The sequence below is a fragment of the Schistocerca nitens genome, chromosome 10, assembly GCF_023898315.1.
Source record: "Schistocerca nitens isolate TAMUIC-IGC-003100 chromosome 10, iqSchNite1.1, whole genome shotgun sequence".
Classification (NCBI taxonomy): Eukaryota; Metazoa; Arthropoda; class Insecta; order Orthoptera; family Acrididae; genus Schistocerca; species Schistocerca nitens.
Genome location: NC_064623.1, coordinates 37,420,269 through 37,444,655, shown reverse-complemented (window position 1 = coordinate 37,444,655; position 24,387 = coordinate 37,420,269). Strand labels below are relative to the sequence as shown.

Sequence of the window (24,387 nt, the reverse complement as noted above, 5' to 3'; positions counted from 1 at the left end):
CATGTACACTTCCAGACCTGGTAAAGACACTAAAAATGAACAAAAATAATGCACTCCGGTGTCTGTTCTACTTCTCACAGAGAATTGCAACCAATTATTTAGATTCCCACTGATTGTGTGAACAAGTGCATAGTTACATTAACCTATGACCTCACCTGAGTGTTCAACTTTTTGTCAGGCAGTGTATATTAAGTAGCAGCTGTTAATCTTCTACGATATGATGACATATTTATACTATGAACTGCTACTTGCCATGCAGGTGCACAATTAACACTGTTATTTGTCATGTATTCAATAGGAATTTTCAATCCCTGGTCCTAAATATCAAAATAATTTGCAAGGATGCTTATCAGGAATGTTCTTAATTTTCTTTTCAGTTAGTCAGGATTTCGTATCTTTTATTTATGTCAGATGTGAACTTGGTGAATATCTTTGCATCAGAGCATATAACCATCCTGGGCAAGAAGACAGTATCGATGTGAAAATTATTTTTGTGTGAATCAAAAACATAAATACTGCATCAAAGAGAAATAATAATATTAGGGGCAGTCAAATGAAGAGGCGGCAGAGGGGAAAAAGTTCATAAACTGTTCCTTATTTAAAAAGTAAACACCATCAATGATAATATATTTATTCCTGTGTTAAACATGGCAGCTATACCTTCATGGAAAAATGTTTTCAATTGCCTATGGAATCACGGTTGTACCCAGGCATGCATCTCTTCGTTCAAAGCAAATTGACAGCAACAAATGTCTATTTCAGTGTACCAAAAATACAGAATTCGCATGGGGAGAAATCGGGACTGTATGGAAGGTGTGTAAGAACACTCTCACATGTTGAGAAGTCTGATTTTACCACACTGTAGAAGTTTCACAGGAAAGCCCTTACAAATCCTCCATACAGTCCTGATCTGCCCCTATTCGATTTCCGTATTTTTGGAGTTCAGAAAAAAGAAATTTGTGGCTGTCGATTTACTTCAGACAAGGAGGTGGATGGCTGGGTACAGTCATAGTTCTGTAACCTGCTGCATACTCTTTTCTGTGAAGGCACTGTCCATATTGTTTCACAATGGGATAAATGTATTAACAGTTATGGCAATTACTTTTGAAATAATAAACACTTTACTTACAGAAAATGGAATTAGAGAATAATAAAAAAATTCAGAATAGTAAGAGCAACATTAAATGCACCACAGAAATTAAGGAAGATATAAGAGCACTCCAAATTACAGTAGATGGCTTAGAAAACTAAATGGAGGAAACCAAAACACTGCAAGACACGCATGTTGGACTAGAGATTAAGACCAATGAAAGGACTACAGGAAAAACAATCTCAGATGGAGAAAGAAAGAAAATATCTGAAAGAATGAAGAAATATTGGGCAGTCAGAAGAGCAAAACACCCTTTATATAACATACTGCAATAATCCTTCAATAGCCAATGCATTACTCAATTATCTTATTGAATTATTATTGGACTGAATTTTATTATTGAATAACATCACCTCTTTGTATGATTGAGCAAAGTGATCAATAAAGGTCATTAAATAAATTATGTTGATGATAGTAAAATGAGACATTTGCTGCAACACAAATTAATCTTTTAAAAGAAATAGCCCACAGAACCCGCTTAAGAGTCTCTACAGATGAAAAATTTTGAACAAGTCTTAAAAATACACCAAAATTTCTGAATACAGGTATTGGCCAAATAGAGAAGGTTAAGGAAATTAAATATTTTGAGGCGATAATCCAAGAAAACGGTTTGGAAACAGCTGCTATAGAAGAAGAGATACATAAAATGGGAAGGGCATGTGGTGTAACTGAAGACTTACAACAAAATAATGCCTGTCTAAAAATGCAAAGATAAGGCCTTACCATACAGTAGTGAAACCAGAATTCTATATGCAAGTACATGTCTAGCATTACACTACATTTTAGATAAATTAGAAACACTACAAAGACAAATCATTAGGAACATATTAGACTCTTGAAAACCTATGGAAGACTGGAAGTTATGAAGTAACAAGGAAATTTATTAAAATGTATCAAAGTTATGAGAAAAAGAAGACTAGTATCTCTTGGACATTTATATCTAATGGAAGTCAGTAGATTAACCAAAATGTCTTCAAATGTTCATGCGATAAGAAGCCAACAAGTTGGATCCACAAAGTAAAAAAGAATGTAGAAAAAATAATATAAAAGCTGAAGAAACAATGGACAAAAGTGTTCAGGGAAAAGTACTGAATATGAAAGGATTCCAGGGTACGAGAGTGAAAAAGGCCAGTATAAAGTGGCCAAGGGACAGGAAGAAAAAACAGAACATATGAAAGTGTACTGAAGAAAAGGAAACTACAAAAAACAAGAAATTGAAATGGTCAAGTGACCTGAGAATATAATAATAATAATAATAATAATAATAATAATAATAATAATATCAGTAATACAGTTTTGATAAATACTTTGCTGTTTCTTTTTACATTCATCTCTGTTTTGGATCTCTCAATCACGATTGGGAAAGTCATTTTCCCCTGCTTACTTAAACAATGAATTTAAAAAATTCTTTAGTTTTTAGAGTTAACATTTCAGCTGTGTGGAGCATTACTCAAAGTATACTATTGTAGCCTTTCAAAAGAAGCTGCCCTCCTATTTCCTTCAAGTTCTTCAGGATTCTTAAGAAAGACAACTATAGGCTTGAATCATTATCTTCCTAAAAACAGTTCATCTCTGTGAGCACACTAACAAAGAGTTATTAATTTTAACACGGATTTAGCTGTAATAGTTTGGGTATTGTAGGCTACATGGTAATATTACCAAGTGCTGCGAACTACCATATGTAACAAGAGATGTAAATATGAAACTTACAGTATAAGAGTTCATAGTCTCCTGAGTTACTCCTGATGTGCTGGCTGTCTTCTGACCAGTCCAGATGTGTGATGTAGCTTGAGTGGCCCTGAAAATGGAATCACAGTACAACATCTGTCCTGCCGACAAACTACACAGACCCTTACAAATACAGTTTTCATAGTTTTCATGCAACCCTCCAGGTCATTGCCTCTCACGAAGTCACGAAGCACTCACTGTAACAAGACACATGAAGCAACCAACTTCTACAATGCTCATGCTTCTATATAGTAATGTATAACATCACAATAGGCAACAACAATCTCTCTCTCTCTCTCTCTCTCTCTCTCTCTCTCTCTCTCTCTCCAGGCATGTGCTCTTAAACGGCAAGAGTTGAAGCACTTTAGGGGAGTCCATTTACTCACATACATGAATACGTGACCTGACAATAAGGTCATAGTGGGATAGATGATGATGCATTGTGCAAAACTTGCTCGATACCAACAGGTGAGAAATGCACTGTTGCAGAGCTACGGCCACAAAATGGCATCCAATCAATGACAAACATGGAAATGCACATGCAATTACTCCAATTAATACTTGTTGTGTTAAACTGCACAGTTCCTGGTTCAGTAACTCAAGGTAATTGTTTAAGCTGTACAGGCAAATCATGGCACACTTTAAATTCATATATTACAAAGAGCTGCCAAAATATTTGTAAAATTAAAGAATGAAGTATAATGTTAGGGCAATGTTAGACCACTCTGACCACATACACTTATTTTCCTGAATTTAGAAACAAAATCATATGCTCAGTTGTGTTAGTAAACACATGTACTGGGTTGACAGATCTATGTTATGTTCTTGGGTGTTCAGGTTTGATTCAAACAAGGCCTTGAACACCACTAACAATGTCCAGGGAGCTGCTCCATAAGTAAAAATGGAAGCATCGCTCTGGCTGAACACTGGGAAATGTAAAATATGAATGACATACTCATTCTCTTTCTGGCAGCAAGTCCACAAGTTTTCTAAATATGTAACTAACAGCCACGAGTGACAAAAATGTGAGCCCACCTATGTATATCCTCAAACTGAACATCTGAAAGGTAAGATGCTGTTCCAAACTACGTAATCTTGCATGCTGGTCAACAGTGATGTCAAACAAACAACAATACTGACAACTCAACTGTGAAAGTAATGTTCAAAATAGTACCCCTTTACACTTTTTCATGCTTTAAATTAGCCATTACTATTTGCTGGAAAACAGAATTTGTAAAATTTATCATCACATTTTCATGCCACTATGATCAATTAAAAAATAAAAGCTGATTAGTATAACATAATGGATGTCAGCTGAAACTAACAAGAAATGTTTCACTATCTACATTACTTTCTGAAATAAATACTTCTTCCACACAACACACTAGTGAAGAGATGGAATGTGTACTATGTGAACATTAAAAGAATTCATTTTGTTGACATTTGTTTTTACAGTAGAATCATTTTAAAATTTCTCACTGTTATAATTTCATAAGCTACAATAAAACTGAAATTACCCACCAAAGCTGCTTTTAAATAGAAAATCATATTACAGTTTTGTTATGCTAGTTTCCTCTGAGAAAAAAATGTAAACAATACTTTTTAAAATTAAGGGGGGAGGGGGGAATCTTGAGCTAATTATGCATGCCTTACAGCTACCAGTGCAAGTAACATTAGTGACGTAAGACAATACATGACTCGTATTATCAACATCTAACTCTGGCATAAAAGGTTATTTAACTGCTTGATTTTTTATTTCCATGCAAGAATCATGGCAACATAATTTTTTCTTAAAACGAGCAAAATACAATCCAGAAGGCATACCTGTGCTTTTAAATCAACATAAAATGCTTACAATTTACAATGAAGCTACACACTTGACATACAATTGATTTACAATGAAGACGAATGCAGACTGTACAAAATATTTACAGTAAACACAGGCACAAAATGTACATACACTATAATGGACTGTCTCACACACACACACACACACACACACACACACACACACACACAAATGACAGCAAAACAAACCCCAGTGCTGTGAAAACAGCTTCAAAATGCAACACGCATCACATGAAACAGTCAGGAGACATGCATATTTAGCAAACAGGACATACCAGCAGGGAAGACAGAGAGCTGGTTCTTCGTTGTCTCCTTTCCGGCTGTCCAAGAAATTCATAAGGGGAGAAAGTGGAAAAAAGCACACATCTGATACACAACATTCTGTGAGATACATAAAGTAAACTACAGAAAAAAAAGCTAAAGTGGAAATTGCCAGATTTAAATTAACATTCATCAATACAAAAGACATAAGCAGTATTTGGCAAAATAAAAGGGACACTATATGAGGCATGATTAAAGTAATAAGAAGCATCAAGTGGAAAGACATGACATTGTGCTAGCAACATTTCATCATAGCTCTTCATAAAAATTAATAATACATAAAGTTCAACTGTGCCTCGTGCTGCTGTGCTCACTGACAGCCACAAAGAATTCCTGTCTGTGCCCAGAATGAAACCAGAGAAGCCACCTTCTTAATGGTGGTTTTTTATTTTTATTTATTTTTTTTTTTTTTACTGAAATGAGTGAAGGACTAAAAGCATACACACAGCAACTTGTATGGACGCCCATAGTTGCCACTGTCTCAGAAACACTGACGAACTGCTTGCATTAGTACAGAATCTTTCGACAGCTGATTCCCTGGGCAGCTGCATGTTGTAAACTGTCAGTGGAAAAGCTGTTTAGCTAGTCAAGGATTAGACAAAGTGTCACTCTTTCTCAAGTCTTACTGTGAGTCCACATAAAACTGTTTGGAGAGTGTATTCAGTGATAGCAGGTTGGAATAATACTCATGTTACTGTAATCTATATTTGGGAAAAAACTGGTGTAAATTACTTGCTCAGTATCACATATTTCTGCTCGTAAAAGACTCAACATCCATTGTCGTAGATCTTGATGCTACTCTATCCTGTGCAAGCCCCTTCATCTCTGAATTACTACTGCAACATACATTCATTTGAACCTGCTTTCTGCTACAGTTTTCACTTCTCATATTTCCCTCCATTACCAAAATGATGACTCCTACATGCCTTAGAATGTGCCTTATTCACCACTGTCTTAAGTCGTTAAGTTATGCTATAAATTTCTTTTTTCCACTATCTGTTTCAGTACCTCCACTGCAGTTAATCTACACATCTAATCTTCAGCATTATTCCATAGCACCAAATTTCAAAAGCTTCTAGTATCTCCTTGCCTGAATTTTTTTATCATCTATATTTCATTCCTGTACAAGGCTATGCTCCAGGTAAATACCTTCACAAAACACTTCCCAACATTTCATTTTATATTAGATATTAATAAATTTCTCTTTTTTCAGAAAAGCTCTTTGTGTCACAGTCAGTCTACATTTTATATTCCCTCTACTTTGGCTTATATTGCTGCCAAATACCAAAACAGTTACTCTTAGATCTCATTTCTTAATCAAATACTTCAGCACCACCTGATTTAATTCAACTACATTCCATCACTTACGTTTTACTTTTGTTGATTTCATCTTATAACCTGTTTTCAAGACATCATCCAAACATTCAACTGACCTAAATATTTTGCCATCTCTGACAGAATTACAATGCCATCAGCAAAATGTCAAGTCACTTCTTCTCTCTGAGCTTTAAATTCTGGTTCAAAATTTTTCTTGGTTTCCTTTACTGCTTCCTCAATATATAGACTGAACAACATTGGGAAGAGGCTGCAACCTTGTCTCACTTCTTGACTCCTATCTTTTCATATTGCTCTGCAGCTGCTTTATGTGCAAGTGGCAGATAGCCTTCCACTCCCTGTATTTTATTCTTGCTGCTGACAGAATTTCAACTAGTGTATTCTAGACAAACCTACAAATGCTATAAATGTAGGTTTGCCCTTCTTTTATCTTTCTGTCCAGGTCTTGCCTTACGTGTTCCTACGTTTCCCTGGAACAAAAACTGATCCTCCCTGAGGTCAACCTCCACCAGTTTTTCCATTCTTCTGCAAATAATTCACATCTATTTTGCAACCGTGACTTATGAAACAGATGATTTGGTCAAATTCACACCCGTCAGCACCTGCCTTCTTTGGAATTTGAATTATTCTTTAAGTCTGAATGTATCCCACCTGGCTCATATACACTGTTCAAAGGAATTAAGTGATCATGTCCAGTATGTTAAATATGTTTTGATACAGGCTGTACCTCTAGTCTTATTGCATGGCTCGAGATTTTAACTTTCAATGTTGGCATAACTTAAAAATCATTTGCCATCTATCGGCTGTGTTATGTATTACAGCATCAGGTGACCCTTCGAAGGAAGTGAGTACTTATGTCCCATTGTTTTCTAGTGAGGTACACAGATGGAAGTTGTCATTTGTGGATGTTGTATTCAACCAAGCACATGCAATGTGACATTTTAATGCAGTGCAAGTTGAGAGGGCAGTCCATTTGATCCAAAAAGGATTGACTTTCGGCCATGTTGCTGCAACACCTCTTGATGTGTCATCCATAGGTTGTGGACACACTACAAAGAGACTGGTCAGTAAACGAGGTGAGTTGGACAAGGTCGCCAACACATTATGACCCCATGTAAGGATTGATATCTGGCCATCTCTCTGTTGCAGCATCATACAGATACTGCCAGAGCACTGCAAGATGATCTCAGAAGGGCCACTAGAGCCGCTGTGTCTGATCAGACTAATGAACAAGTTATGAGAAAGCACTTACAACCCAGACATCCTATTTGAGTGCCCAACTTGACAAGACATATTGTGGCGACTTCGTCACTGGCAAAATGTGTTATTCACAAATGAGTCCAGATATCATCTGCCACAAGGTGATGGCCAAGCTTGTGTGTGAAGACTGTGGCGAGTGGTGTCTGCCAAATGTTATCCAGCAAATCAACAGTTTCCAAGGTTCTGTGATGATGTGAGGAATCTTCATTGTTGACAGCCATACAGAACTTTTTGTCCACAGTTGCCTTACCCACAGACAGTACATTGAACAGATCCTGTTCGATGGTGTGACGGCTGCTGCATGTGGTGGTGGTGGTGGTGGTGAATTCCTTCTAATACTATGGCCTATGTGGTGGGTGTGTGCAGGGATGTCTTATGGAGCCTAGACATTGAAGAGGCAGTGAGTCCAAACCTAAACCTATGTGGGACATGCTCAACAGACGTGTTGATGGTAGTCCTGTTCCACCACAGACTCTCCAAGAACTCTCATCGACCATCACTGAACAATGGGAACGGATACCATAGGATGATCTTTGTAGACTTATACGGAATATGCCACACAGGTTTCAGGCAGTGATAAATGCTCACTGAGGGCATGTGTGTTGTGGAAGCTCTCAAAGTCCAATGAAAAGCACCCAGGATGACAGGAAGAATGACTGTTTCCATTCTGTTTTCTGTCTGATATTTCAGTTCTTTTTATGGAAACTACAATGCTTTGTTTTGTATTTTATTTGTGAAAGATAAAAGCATAATTAGGGAACACAAACCGTTCTCAATAATTGCTCAATGGAATATGGCAGATACCAAAACTTATTCTTTTGGGAAGTGTATCCCTCTTATAGCAGAAAGAATAATGTGGTCTTGGCTGGCATTTCCATGGATCTCAATAATTCTGGGGAATATCACATACTCCAGCGGACTTGTTTCAACTTAACTTTTTCAGGGCTCCGTCAAATTATTCTCACAGTATCTCATGTGTAATATCATCTTACCTACTAATGCTTCCCTTTCTATAACATTGCCTTTATCTTAATTTTTCTTGTACACTTCTTCTACACATTCTTTCCATATACTGCGAGTAGCGATTCCCGGCAAGGGACTGGGTGTTTTGTGTCCTTCATTATGATTTTCACCATCATTGACTCGGAAGTTGCCAATATGGCGTCACCTAAAAAGGACTTGCAATATGGTGGCCGAACTCCCCCGAATGGGGCCTCCTGGCCAAGAACGCCATACGATCATTTCATTTCATTCCCCTCCCCCCCAGCTAGTTAAGTTGTGAACTGCTATACCCTCTATCCTGTAGTTGAAAATTCTCTCTTACACTAATGCCTGGCAACAAGCGACTTACTCATTCCGTGAACAAGAATGGGTACTTCATTGATTCAAAAGTTTTCAAACTATACATACTTTTTTCCCCCACAACATGCATGATCAAGAGTTTCATGTTTGCCAGTTGAGGTGAATAAGATTCTAGAACATTTTTATTGAACAACAACAACCTCCTCCTCCTCATTCCTCTTTGTAGGTGTCTGTGAGCCTGTGAGTGGGCAAGGAAGGGGGGCGGGAGGGAGGGGGGTTGGCACATGTCCCTTCTTCAATCAGGAAATTGTGTCTTTTCTTTGGTGTGCCAGTGATTTCAGTATGACACTGAACTGCATTCAAGGTGGCTTTACTGAACATTGTCAAAAACTGCAAAAATAGATTTTCTGAAATCCAATTTTTATCTTCTGCAAGTTGGGTTACAAGTAAACACAATGAGAGCTAACAGTTTCCCAATTACTTCATTGGAATTAATTGAGAAACCATATTGGTGAAGAGGGAGGGAGCTAATGCTACTGGTTTAAATCATGCAATGGTGGCCAGATAAGGTAGCACACAAGGAAAATATGGAAGTTCCATTATTGGGTTACAGCTAACCTGAAAATAAAAACAGCATAGTCAATATATCATCATCTCTGATGTTACTCCATTTTTTGTAACATGAAAGTACACAATACTTGTGTTTCTCCTGGAGACTTTAATGTATGCTATGTCTATGGTCTGACACATTTTATAAACATGCTCTGAACACCGTCCTTGGCACTAATATTTTGTGAAACTGTCAACTGCAATCACCACTTCAAGACAACCCTTTATTTACAATAACATGAATAAGTTGTGGTGGAGAAGGAAGAGGGGTCATCTTTTTGGAAATTAAGAATGGATAATGGGCACATACACTGCAGCCACATTTTACAGACATGAGCCCAATGCTTAGCAGCAGAAAAATTTGTTTATTTCTTTCTACTTAGTTTATGTTCCCAACAACTAAGAAACATTGTGGGAAACCCCCCTCCCTCCCAATCTCCACTCTTCCCACATATCTATCTTTGATACATACTTTAATCTGTCATTTAGTTACTTTCATCAACACTTTTTTTAAATATCCCCATCATGCCCACTTTACTTCTTTCATAATTCATTTTGTATTTCTAGACCACGACCTTCCATTTCCTACCTCTCCTGTTTTCAGTGCTTTTTGAGTAACCATGATGCATGGAATATCCTTTTCTGTGCCAGTCTGTGACACTATTTCACTATTTTTTACTCATGTATGAAAATATCTGGACATTGCTCCTCCTACCAGATAAGTTATATCCTTCACACACTGTAGACATTTTTAATACAAAGAACACATTTCACAACAACAGATTAAGATGATCATACTCGCTAGGCAACAAATCTTACGAGACAGTAACATCAGAACACATCTTCATGAAGTGGCAACTTACCGAACACCGGCCAACTCTTGAGAACTTTCTCCCATCATCTGCCACCTGGTAAATGTAGATGTTGTTGTCTCGCGAACCCAGGGCCAGCAGCTGGCCATTGGGGGAGAATTGCACCACCTGGAGACATGCGGAATCACCATGATAGTCTGTGAGAGAGAGACTGTGGCAAAAAATGAACTAAATATTTAGCCTGTTCAGGTTCCTTCCACTCCATTTCATGTTCGATGATACAGTTGCTGCTGTACAATCTATCAAACAATGAAAAGTCAAGGATGGAATAACAAAAATATGAAAAGCATATACTGCTACTCACTACACAATGGAGTTGAGTTGTAGACAGGTGCTATGTTTTCACTGCGACTGTCTGTAACTCACTGTGTCCTCTGTGTTGAGTAGTGCTCTATCCTTTTCATATTGTTGTATTGCCAAAGAGTTTTTTATGTTTCTTCAATTGATAAAATCACAAGTATTGCTCTGGAGGGCTTGTTTTGGTTGTGAAATAAAAATCTGAAGACAGTCATATATTTAGATAATATTACCAGAAAATATTAGTCAAATTATTTCAATAGATACAGTCTTGATTGCATGTAAGTTATTTATTTAGTTTGGTGACCCATTTTAATTTCTTATAGGATCATCATCAAGTCATATTTACTCCTCAGTAACAGCAGGAGATGGTGTTGTAGAGCATACTACTCGTGTGAAGAACACTTCTCCAGTGCTGCTAATAATGACATCATTAGCAGGACTGAATGGAGGTGCAATGCCTCTGAAGATGCCCAACACAGTTCTGGATGAAACACTGCGAACAGAACAGCTTTGTGGGCCACAACCTCATACCCCTAAAGGTTTACCAGCAACAGAAAACAGTAGATAATATATTCTAATAGACAAGTATGGAGAGAAGTGTCACACCTTGTTAACGACAACAGATGTCAAATGTTACAAAAATTGCAGGTCAGTCTCGACCAATTTCCAGTCAAACACGTGAAGTAAACTGTATTTAGTGGACATCTGGAGTGGAGTACCTTATGAAAGGCCATTGCTCACAGCAGCACTAAAGCTGCCCCAATTCAATAGGCCAAACCACCATCTTGTTCATAGCCAAGAAACAGCATAGATTGCAACATTCTTTGAAGTGTAACACTGTAACACATTACATGTTATGCATGGCACAACCATTACCATATTTACTCGAATCTAAGCCGCACTCAAATCTAAGCCGCACCTGGAAAATGAGACTCTAAATCAAGAAAAAAAAAATTCCCGAATCTAAGCCGCACCTGAAATTTGAGACTCTAAATTCAAGGGGAGAGAAAAGTTTTAGGCCACACCTCCAAATCGAAACAAAGTTGGTCCATTGTAATATGAGGCACAATTTAGGTCGAATGAATGACGATGCAGCTACAGTAGTTTGGCTCAAGTCGTACGCTTAGCAGTTTAAGCTTTACCAGGTAGCCATTGCTATGTGTCAGGCACTTGGTCCTTTGTCACAGGCTTCGTCTGGTTTGAATTGATTGCTTATTTTTCTTTGATCTGATAAGTGGCGTTCTCTTTGTTATAGGTGTTTACATAACCGAAGCTGAAAATGCATTACTGTACTGTGTCCTGCATTGTTTGTCGCATTTTGATAATGAGCGTTTACGGCCTGTCACCGCTTGCAGCATGGCTCGCTTTTGTGTGCGCAAAAAAAAAAAAAAAAAAAAAAAAAAAAAAAAAAAAAAAAAAAAAAAAAAAGGAGAGAGAGAGAGAGGGGGGGGGGAATTGTATCATTAGCAAAACAATGGCAAGAGACTGCTATTTGTTGTTACTTACACTGCTGCTTTCTTTGATAATGATCAACAAGAACCAAATAATAGACTGTGTATGATAGAAGATGTTCTGAATGAGAGTTAAGTGAAAATTTTTCTCCGTTTGAAAATCGTTGCTGACACCTCATACATTCTGCACAGAAATTAGAGTCTTCTTAGATTTAAAAATCTAGTCAATTGCCATGCTTTATTTCTGACTGTATCACTATTAGGCATAAGAATAATACGAATATAAATATGACATGATATGTATATTCTTCCACGTTTGCTGTTGTCGCGCTCTAGTTTCGTAGTTTATTAGGCAGACAGGATTTAAATGAGATAACAGCAAACACGAAAGAATACATGGCAAAATGTTTATATTCATATTATTCTTATGGTGAAGAGAATACTGCATGTGATTCACATTTCATAAAAGTTCCTATTAGCAACCTTCTCTTGTCACAGGTAGGTAAAAGATTCAGAACGTAGAGTTGGCCATATTGACAAACATCCCAGTCTTGCTAGTTGGACTTTCATAGTACGTTGAAATGCTGCTACATTTGAAGATGAACAATACAGAATTTGTATTTACTTGGTTGGATAATATATGAAAATGCAGTGGTCGAAACTCGAGACAGAGAAAAAAGCTCGTCTTCCACCTTTTTTTTTTTAATTTATTTACTGACACAGAGGTTTTGGCACCAGTATTTATCTTTGTGCCTGCAAAGCATGCCTGTGTAGCACTACATATATTCAATGGCAGAAGTTAGTTGTGGCGGCACCAGTAACATTTTTCAGAACTTCCGCTTACTTTGCACTCGATTCTAAGTTGCAGGTGGTTTTTTGGATTACAAAAACTGGAAGAAAAAGTGCGGCTTAGATTTGAGTAAATACGGTAAACATTGATGAGAATTTTCATTTGACCGTCCTTCTCCGACACTTTGACAAGATTTGTTCATAGTGTAAAGAGCATGAATCCATGTTTCGTCCGAATAAATCATTCACGGCTTTAATTCTGGTGTTCCATTAATTTGTAAAGATTTAATATAGTATGCCATCATTGAAACTATGTTTATCATTTGCTAGCATGTTGTTGTTGTGGTCTTCAGTCCAGAGACTGGTTTGATGCAGTTCTCCATGCTACTCTATCCTGTGCAAGCTACATCGCCAAGGAACTATTGCAACCTACATCCTTCTGAATCTTTTTAGTGTATTCATCTCTTGGTCTCCCTCTATGATTTTTACCCTCTGCGCTTCCCTCCAATACTAAATTGATGATCCCCTGATGCCTCAAAATGTGTCCTACCAACAGATCCCTTCTTCTAGTCAAGTTGTGCCACAAATTCCTCTTCTCCCCAGTTCTATTCAGTACCTCCTCATTAGTTACATGATCTACCCATCTAATCTTCAGCATTCTTCTATGGCACCACATTTTGAAAGCTTTTCTTCTCTTCTTGTTGAAACTATTTATTGTCCAGGTTTCACTTCCATACATGGCTACACTCCATACAAATACTTTCAGAAACGGCTTCCTGCCACTTAAATCTATACTCGATGTTAACAGTTTTCTCTTCTTCAGAAATGCTTTCCTTGCCATTGCCAGTCTACATTTTATATCCTCTCTACTTCAACCATCATCAGTTATTTTGCTCCCCAAATGGCAAAACACAGCTACTACTGTAAGTGTCTCACTTCTGAATCTAATTCCCTCAGCACCACCTGATTTAATTTGACTACATTCCTTTATCCTCATTTTACTTTTGTTGATGTTCATCTTATATTCTCCTTTCAAGGTAGTGTCCATGCCATTCAACTGCTCTTCCAGGTCCTTTGCTGCCTCACAGAATTACAGTGCTGTCAGAAAACCTCAAGGCTTTTATTTCTTCTCCAAATTTTTCTTTTGTTTCCTTTACTGCTTGCTCAATATACAGATTGAATAACATCAGAGGTGGGATACAACCCTGTCTCATTCCCTTCTCAACCACTGCTCACCTTTCATGCCCCTCGACTCTTGCTAGCACAACAAATCATTAATTCTAGTTATGAGAAGGAAATTTGCTACTCACACAATTATGTGAGAGTCTTTTGTTGCACCTATCTGCAACTCAGCATCTCCCACTATATGGTGAGTAGCAATTTTCCTTCTCATAGTATTGTTACATTCCATCCTGGATTTTCAACTGTTTAAATAATTAATTCTGGCATTTTCTGAAACTCAAATCTCATATATTGAATAATTTTTCTTAGAGTCTCCCTGTTAGTGTTGAAGTTGGTGGTGACTAAAAAAAGCTGTTCAAGTTTTGCTAAAGTCAGTGTGTGCATTGTTCATAACCTCACAGAAACTGCTCTCGAAAAAATTTGTTGTTAATAATGTTAATGGCATATTTGCCGTGTGCAGTTTGCCTCTGGAAACTCTAGTACTATTCTGTTCAGCATCATTTTCTGCTGACATCATTTGCACAGCAACAACTTACTCAACTTTAATAGTTTGCTTGTATATTCTGTCAGCAGTAACATTTCTTCTCCTCCTGATCATGAATAAATTTAATGGCATCAGCAGTGCGCTGTTGACTCTGTCTGCGATGGTTTTTTCCTAGACTGCACTGAAGGTATCATCATGAACCATGTTGAATTGGAACGTAGCAGTCCCTAGTGTAATGTAACTCCCAATGTCAAGCAGTATTGAAGAAAATGATACATGTAAGATGTGTACAATACATATATATGTATATTTCTTATTTGTAATTTGTCTCGGTAATTGCAATTTTTCTGTTTTTTGTTTTTTGTTTTTTGTTTTTTTGTGTGTGCAATTTTGCTTTTTTAAAAAAGGGAGGAGGAGAGGGGAGAGGGGGGAGGGGGGAGGGGGGAGAGGGGGGAGAGGGGAGGAGGGGGGAGGGGGGAGAGGGGAGGAGGGGAGAGGGGGGGAGAGGAGGGAGAGGGGGGAGAGAGAGGGGGGAGGAAAATAAGACGAAGATTTAAGAGAAGTGTGTCAGATTATTATTATTATTATTATTATTATTACTACTACTACTACAACAACTACCACTACTACTACTACTACTACTACTACTACTAAGGAAGACCACAGAAATAGTTAATTGTGCCCCCATACTTAAGTGTGATGAGTAATTATTAATTTTCTACAATGTCCACTTCACCTCTGGCACGTCAACTGCTGAATTAATTTTATGAAAATATCTAATTTTTTGTAACGTTCAGATGAAGTAAAATTACCTTACACTAGTCACATGATCAAATTAGTTCCCATTATGGCCAGGTCTATGATATGCTTTGTGGACTAACAGTTCAAGATTAAATAAATAAGAATCATGACTAGCTTTCCTAACCTGCTCAATGGTGAGCCTACGGCATTTTCTGTGTGCCCACAAAATCTCACTAATCCTCTCTCTCCCGAATCTGCTCCCAGTCAGACAGAGCCCCTACCTGTATTGGCTCATTGCCGTCCGTGTAGGATGTGAGCACCTCCCTCGTCTCCACATCCAGTGACAGCCAGCGACCAGACACGCAGCCCACTACCAACAGTGAGCCGTCAGGGGAGAAGCCCGCACTCTGCAAGGGTTCCTGCAGAAGTGCACACATACATAAAACTGTAGCATAACACTACATAACATATTCATACAAGCTCTGCACAGCAACATACCAACAAATAAATTGCATAGTAATTCAGAGGACTGGGAACAGTTACTGGTGGGCACTTCCACCTAAAAAATGTATCTGTAAGGCAGAACATTGTAAAATATCTTACTTGCTCTAATATTATCCCATTTATTAATTCATAATTTTGGGAAATTGATTCCACTGTATTTTCTCCCAGGAGCTAAATCAGAGATAATGGAGCCATATGAAAGTTACAAACATTTGTTTATAGTAGATTAGACAAAGTCATCTCAAGAAAGCTGTGACATTTTCATTTAATGGAAATTTTACAAAGTTTTCACAACTTTCATATATAAAGACATAAGAACCTTACATTGATCTATATCACAAGAGTGATAGCACCTTCAGGTGCATGACTCAAAAGGCAACCTACAGACATGGTCTCTTCAACTTTTTACACATTTGTAGAATTTGAAGGTCAGTGCACAGACATCAGTTTCATGTTTTGCTCTGAAATCTTTTAATCTTCAAAGGAGCTTATGTATTTTTATTTTTTTTAAATTTTTATTTTTATTGCATTTATTTATTTTGAGAACTGTGTTATACTGTTACAGCAAACTGACATTCAGGCAACATTTTTCAAATTCTGCAAGTATTAAGAAAATTGAACAAGCCCAGTCCTAAGGCCTCCTCGCAATCAGTTTCATAGCAGAGTTACTGCAGGGTGAGCTACACGTTACGCACTGCCAGGTCCTTGCTCCAGACGGTGGAGTGGCTCATGGAGTCCCAGACGTGCAGCAGGCGGTCGAAGCCGGCGGTGGCGAACTGCGGCAGTGTGGGGTGCCGCGCCAGCCCCCACAGCTCGTCCGCGTGGCCCCACACCGCCGCCGACAACCCCAGCTCCAGGGCGCCCGTCAGCACCGCCGACCGCGTCGTGCCCACCAGCAGGCTGCCGCGGCCCTCCGATATGCACCGCACGCCGCCCAGGTGCTCCGGTACCTGGTCGTCCCAAAAAAGAAATACGTAACTAAACCATAATACTCACTGATCTGGCAATTTTAACATGGGCAGTGACCATATTGAAATTCACAAAATAGCTATGGTTTCAAGTCACATCAACCTGTTTAAAAATAAAGCTGTGGATGAAAACAGCATCTGAGCAGTGTAAGAGGAAGCAGCTTTTTTGAAAGGAGAGGGGAGGGGGGAAGGGGGGGGAGGGAGGGAGGATGTGCATGCACATTGTACTATAAAAGACAGTTCCACTTATTAAACTACATGATCCATTTGACTACTAAACATTGTGATACTTGATAATTTCAGTACTTAAACATATGTATATGTTGTAAATTACAACTCATACTTGTCATTGTATAATAGCAGAAAGATTAGTTATCAGACAGCAAAGGAAAGTCACTTTACACAGTTTTATTAAATGATAAAATTACTTGTACATAACATAAACAATCTTCAATTTACTAGTCTTTAGTATGCATTAGACCAACATGGGTCGGTTGGGTTGTTTTGGGGGAAGAGACCAAACTGCAAGGTCATTGGTCTCATCAGTTTAGGGAAGGAAGTCGGCTGTGCCCTTTCAAAGGAACCATCCCAGCATTTGCCTGGAGCGATTTAGGGAAATCACGGAAAACCTAAATCAGGATGGCCAGACGCGGGATTGAACCGTCATCCTCCCGAATGCGAGTCCAGTGTGCTAACCACTGCGAGAGCAGCATGTTTTGTAGAAAATGATAAAACTTTACCATTAGAGTCACCACCATAACAGACAATAAAAATAACTATTTTTTATGAAAACTTACGTATCATAATATTAATTGTTAAGGAGATTTATTTTACAAAATTTAGCATGAAAAACTTTCAGTCACATCACAGCTAAATGACATTATATTTCTGTTCTCTGCAGACTTTTGTGTCACATGTGAAATTATTTTTATTAATATTTTTCCTTGTAAAATATATAAAACACTAATTGTAATAACACTGAAAGTATGTTGTGTGAAACCTATTTAAGGGCGATTCTTAGGCTAAAGCATTTCAGTAGCTGTAAAAGTTAGTTACAGATTCTAAATAGTGGCAATTGTTACTCAGAGCAATTAGTGTTGCAATGGAGAAGTGAATAAGCTATATAATTTAAGAATTCCAAACAAACTGGTTATGAGAAAATTATTACTGATGATGTACAGATGCAACATATTCCAAGAGAGTGACCCAAATATTTTCTGTGGCTCGCAAGAGTGATGGACAATCAAGATGAACAATCACCACTGCCCTTTACTTTTTCCAGATAAGTATAGACAGTAAAAGTTTTGTCTCCTGCTCTAAAACTTCTATGACTTGCAAAATATCTCATTTAGTTATAGAGTAAAATCCAATTTATAACTAACATTTTGAGCCAATTTATGTCTTCATCAAAAGCACTAAAAAAAGGTTCATCCCATACTCTCATATTTTGGTTTGGTGTGAGATGTCCAAGCTCTCCTGGGCTTGTTGTAGAGTAATGATGTAATCATGAATTATTCAGTTTGCTACTCTTATTACTTTTGTTTCTGTGATTGTGCTAAAAGGGAATAAATATTGATACAGTATACAGATTCCCATTTATGTTGCGAGCAGGGGGGAGGAGGGGGGAGGGGGTGGGTGCTGCATCAGATGACAAACTAAAAATGATTAGCTTTTTTGCTATTGAGAAGAGACTGTACTGTTGAGAGAGTAGGAGTAGTGTGGAGCTGTTGGTTGGAAGGGATGCACATGGAATCAGAATTGTGATTAGAGTTTTATAATTTGGTTTCATGTGTGGTTGTGTTTCTGATGGAAGTAAACTGAAGCTAAATTTAACTTTTGAACATTAAATCTTATCATATTTATGGATGTTAAACACTAAAAACAGTAAATTACTATTACACAAAAATACAATGGTAATTAACATAACAGTGAAAGTTTCTTACATTCTTTTAATTTTCCTGGCACTTATTTGTAACTAAATTAATTTTCTGAACATTACTGATAATATGGAGTTAAACAATTACCAATTTTGAAGTTCATGACCAGACACTTATTGAGCATTGTAAGTGACAACCCACTTAATTTCTTCATCACTCTCACAAAGGAACTAGTAATTCCGTAAGACAGAAACATGCAAGGTGTGTGTGTGTGTGTGTGTGTGTGTGTGTGTGTGTGTGTGTGTGTGTGTGTGTGTGTGTGTAAGTATTGGGGGGGGGGGGAATTGGTTGTATTTTCATCTATGGTAATGAGTAATTTTTGGGGAATGTTACACATAATTTTGATTGAATGAAGTGTGTTTTGTTGTATTTTGTGTTGTATAAATCAATACAACTCTTGAATGAGATTTTCACTCTGCAGCAGAGTGTGCGCTGATACGAAACTTCCTGGAAGATTAAAACTGTGTCCCGGGCCAAGACTAGAACACGGGACCTTTGCCTTTCGCGGGGAAGTGCTCTACCACTTGCCCGCGAAAGGCAAAGGTCCCGTGTTCGAGTCTCGGTCCGGCGCACAGTTTTAATCTGCCAGGAAGTTTTACAATACAACTCTCATTGCGACTGAATGAATATCAAGTATTCTGTTACACACACACACAAAAGACCACTGTCTCCCGGAGCTAGGGCTCGATTGCAACCGATGTGAGCAGCAATCTGCTGGGAGTGAGTGGTGGAGGGCTTAGCAGGAAACATGGAATAATGGGGTATGGATAGGGAAGGACAGAAGGGTAGCGGTGGGGAAGATGCTGTACTGCCTGTAGGCTTGTAGGGATGTTGTGGACAGTTAGTAGGTGCAGCGTTGGAAGGCTGTGCTAGGGGAATGGGGGGAAGGGGGAGGAGGGGGAAAGGAGAGAAGAGAAATAAAGCAGGGGAGAAGACTAGCAGGTGTGTTGATGGGATAGTAGAAGTGTGTGCAGTGCTGGAGAGGGAGGTGAGAAATGGACAGGTAGGTGGACGACAGGCACTAGTGAATGAGGAGATTAGTGTTTAGCGTCCCGTCGACAACATGATCGTTAGGGATGGAGCACAAGTTCGGATTAGGAAAAGCTGGGGAAGCAAACCGGCCATGCCCTTTTAAAGGAGCCATCCTGGCATTTTCCAGGAGCGATTTAGAGAAATCGTGGAAAACTTAAATCTGGATGGCCGGACGCAGGTTTGAACCGTCATCCTCCCAAATGAGAGTTAAATGTGCTAACCACTGTGCTACCTCGCTTGGTAGGACTAGCAAAAGTTGAAGTCAGGGGAGTTACAAGGATACATTGTAGCAACAATTCAGAAAGACTGGTGTTCATAGTAAGAATCCAGGTGGCACAGGTTGTAAAGCAGTAACTGTGGTAAAGCACATCGTGTGGCAGACTGGTAAAGAGTGTCAGGCCTAAGAACAGATGGTGTTGCAAGGCTGCAGTGTTGGCCATAACACTCCTCAGAGGTACTAGCATTTGCACACCCCAACTAATTGTACTTGAATCACAAGTAGTATTGTCACTTTCAAATGTCTTGCTTTCTACACTGCTGTATGGTTTTTTGTGAAAGACCTAATTACTGTAACATTATGGCCTTGTAACAAGGGTAATTGCAACTTTTTTCTTCACTATTCTCCTGTATTCTTTGTGCTACTTGTATTGTCTATCTGAACTGAGTACCAAGTGGAGAAAAATAATCTGACAATGTCAGAGCAGGGTAAGGGACATCAAATCAAGCAAATTTTCCAAACAGATCAGAATTGCACAATTGTTGAGTTACAGCCTTAAAACAAAGCCAGTCAGTGAAACTGCATTTAAACTGACCCGCTAATACACATTACAATAAAGAGTACAATTATAAATAAGCTGAAGACAATGTTTACAGCTGAACAGTCAAATCTAAGCAAACTTTAATTTCTTGTCCACGGGTTATGCTAGGTGCAAATTTTCTACGAAGTTTACCGGATAAAGCTTGACTATAATGTAACGACAGGGGCTGAGACAGGAGCCCAGTGCCATACCTGGCAGTGACCTTGACAGTGTCCCAGTTCTCCAGGAAGTTTCAATGGTGCTGAAGTGTGCAGAAGTACTCATCTTCCATATTAAAAAGCCCCGTTTGGCCATATACAATGTGTTATTAAAAAGTAATGGGTATTTTGGTTTTCCTGAAAGAATATTTATTCATCATCATCATCATCATCATCATCATCACCATCACCATCACCATCATCCCCATCAAAGTAATTCTCCTCTGATATAATACACGTGTGCTAGCACTTTTTCCAATTTTGGAAGCACTTCTGGAATTAACTTTTCTTTCTGGTGTTCAGCTCCTTCAGCAATTCTGTTTTTATCTCACCAATGATGGCAAAATGACATCCTTTCGTGGTTCTCTTTCGTCTTGGGAACATGGAGTCATGTTTGGTGAATATGGTATCTGAATTAGCATAATGGTTTTGTTCCTTTCCAAAAAAAAAAAAATCAAGAACAAACACTGAGTTGGAGTTGAGCAGGAGTATTATTGTGATGCAATTTATATGAATGTTTTGCCACAATTCTGGTCATTTTCTTTGGCTTGCTTCACAAAAACAGCACCTAACTGACAGATAGTATTCCTTATTGACTGCACAACACTACGGCAGGAACTCATGATACATCATCCCTCTGTAATCCAAGAAAACAGTGGGAAGAACCTTCACAAATGATTGAGCTTCTCTAATTTTTCTCGGTCTTGGCTCTTCAGACAGTTTCCATTGGAATGACTGGGCCTTGCTTTCGACATTATACTCATCTACCCATGTTTTGTCACCTGTTACATCCCTCTAAAGAAGTTCTATATAGTTGGCGACTTCATTCATCAATTTCTGAGCAATGTGTACGTAATGTTGTTTTTGGTCAAAATTCTACAATTTCAAAACAAACTTAGCTGCTACATGTTTCTACATCTACATCTACATATATGCTCCACTAGCCACCAATTGGTGTGTGGCAGAGGGCACAGTTCATACCAAAGTCATATTCCCCCCCACTCCCATCCCTGTTCCACACGCAGAGCATGCGAGGGAAAAACGACTGACTCAACACCTCAGTACAAGCTCCAATTTCCCTTATCTCCGAATGGTGATCATTACGTGATTTGAAAGTTGGTGGTAATAATATATGCTCTACATACTCGGTGAACAGATTTCGGAATTTAGTGAGCAGCCCTTTCTGTTTAGGGCGCCATCTATCTGCAATTGTGTCCCCCTTCAAACTTTCTATGAGATCTGTAATGCTCTCGCAATGGCTAAATGTACCAGTCATGAATCTTGCCACTCTTCTTTGGACCTTCTCAATCTCTTGATTCCGGCCCAACTGGTAAGGGTCCCATACAGACGAACAATACTCTAAGACTGGACGAACTAACGTATTGTAAGCTATTTCCATTCTTGAAGGACTGCAGCGCTTCAGGATTCTACCAATAAACTGCAATCTAGAGTTTGCCTTAATCGTTACTTGTGTAATCTGATCATTCCATTTGAGATCATTTCGAATAGTCACACCCAGATACTTGATGGATGTTACCACTTCCTAAGACTGGGCATTTATTTTGTACTCTTACATTAACGGGGATTTTCGCCTTGTTATATGCATTAATTTTCTGCAAACCCCCATTGATTTGTTCACAACTTTCATGTGATACTACTTTCCTGTAGACTACAGCATCATCGGCAAACAGTCTAATGCTGCTGTCAATACCATCAACCAGATCATTTATGTAAATTGTAAAAAAGCAGTGAACCTGTTACACTGCCCTAGGGCACACATGAAGTTACGCTTGTTTCTGTGGAAGTCACCCTGTTCAGGGGCGACATACTGCTCCCTGTCTTTTAGAAAACTTTCTATCCAACCACATATGTCATCGGATAGACTGTAAATGTGCACTTTTTGGAGCAAGCAACAGTGCAGAAATGAGTCGAACACCTTTCGAAAGTCTAAAAATATGGCATCAACCTGGGAGCTGGTATCTAGAGCCTGTTGTATATCATGCACAAAGAGGGCCAGCCGTGTCTCGCATGACTGCTGTTTCCTAAAACCATGGTGGTTTCTGCAGATGAGCTTCTCAGAGTCTAGAAAGGTCATTATGTCTGAACACAAAATATGTTCCATGATTCTACAACAAATCGATGTCATTGAAACTGGCCGGTAATTTTGTCATCCGATTTTCTACCCTTTTTATAGATTGCTATGACCTGGGCCTTCTTCTAGACCCGTGGAACTTTCAGCTGTTCCAATGATCTCTGATAGATGATGGATAAGAATGGTGTTATATTTGTAATGTAGTCAACATATAATCTTACGGAGATACCGTCTGGGCCAGATGCCTTCCTGGTGTCTAAGGATCTTAACTGTTTTACAATCCTAGACACACTAAACACTATGTCAGCCATCCTTGTGTTTGTTCGATAATATGAAGGGGGAATGGTGCTGCAATCCTCTACTGGAAATAAGTTTTTGAGAAATGGCTCTGAACACTATGTGACTTAACTTCTGAGGTCATCAGTTGCCTAGAACTTAGAACTAATTAAACCTAACTAACCTAAGGACATCATGCACATCCATGTCTGAGGTAGAATTCGAACCTGCGATCGTAGCTGTCACTCGGTTCCAGACAGTAGCACCTAGAACCGAACGGCCACTCCGGCCGGTTATAAGTTTTTGAAAGCTAGGTTTAGAATTTCAGCCTTCGGTTTATCATCATCAGTTACATTATCCATACTGTCAGCAAGCTAAAATTTTTTGGGGTTAATTATAGAATCTGCAGATAAAATATGAAAAAAAAAAAAAAGTTTGGCATAGGCCAAAGGATATACAGATATTATCAGCACCCTCTCTGATGGTGATTCAGCAATTTTCCAGAAACATTCTCTTTACTTTCCTGACATCATCATTAACTGATGTGCTAGGATGTCCACGGTGGTCATTGACTTCAATGTCTTCTCAACCCTCTTTGAAACATTTATACTACTAATGAAGTCTTAACTTACTCATAGACAATTTTCCAAAGCCACAGGCAACATCTGAATGCAGTGCTGCACTTTATTCCATTTTTCAAGTAAAATTTAATGCATACTGTTTAAATCATTTTTTTTCCAAAGAAAAAGTTTGGTGAGCTTTTGAAAATATGTACAATGTTTTTGACTGTCAACAATAAGCCAAATATTCAAAACAGTTGAAAATGCGAACACACAGTAGGAACATGCATACCAACACCATCTAAAAAAATAATAAAAATAAGAAATATTGAAAATCAGATTTAAAAAGCCCACAAAATTTAAAAAGATTCCAGTTACTGTTGATCACACATTGTATAAACTGGCAGGCCGGCCAAGCAGGTCATCAATATGAATGGGCTATGCACTAGTAGCTGCCACGTGTCCATCTGTGTTGTGACATTGCCAACTCCTCTTAAGCAACTTTTATCAATGCAGCCTGATGTCCTAGCCTTCGGGTCGCCTTCACTTTGCCCCCATGTCTGCGAGACTGCCAGCCACAGATTCTGTCACTGCCTCACGGTCTGAGGTATGAGCTGAAGTCTTTCCTGCC

At 38.6% G+C, this 24,387-nt stretch overlaps 1 protein-coding gene across 7 annotated transcripts in view; it reads right to left on the bottom strand.

Moving 5' to 3' along the window:
• Positions 1-24,387, bottom strand: part of LOC126210649 (echinoderm microtubule-associated protein-like 2) — a 664,635-nt gene that overhangs the window by 11,869 nt on the left and 628,379 nt on the right. For 5 of the 7 annotated variants that reach the window (XM_049939974.1, XM_049939973.1, XM_049939976.1 and 2 more), the window contains 5 exons: positions 16,572-16,826; positions 15,654-15,791; positions 10,417-10,533; positions 5,002-5,046; positions 2,861-2,948 (listed from right to left, as the gene is read on the bottom strand). In XM_049939974.1, the coding sequence (XP_049795931.1) occupies positions 2,861-2,948; positions 5,002-5,046; positions 10,417-10,533; positions 15,654-15,791; positions 16,572-16,826 (643 nt within the window). The remainder of the gene's footprint in view (positions 1-2,860; positions 2,949-5,001; positions 5,047-10,416; positions 10,534-15,653; positions 15,792-16,571; positions 16,827-24,387) is intronic. The other 2 variants (XM_049939975.1, XM_049939979.1) reach the window with 1 other exon arrangement.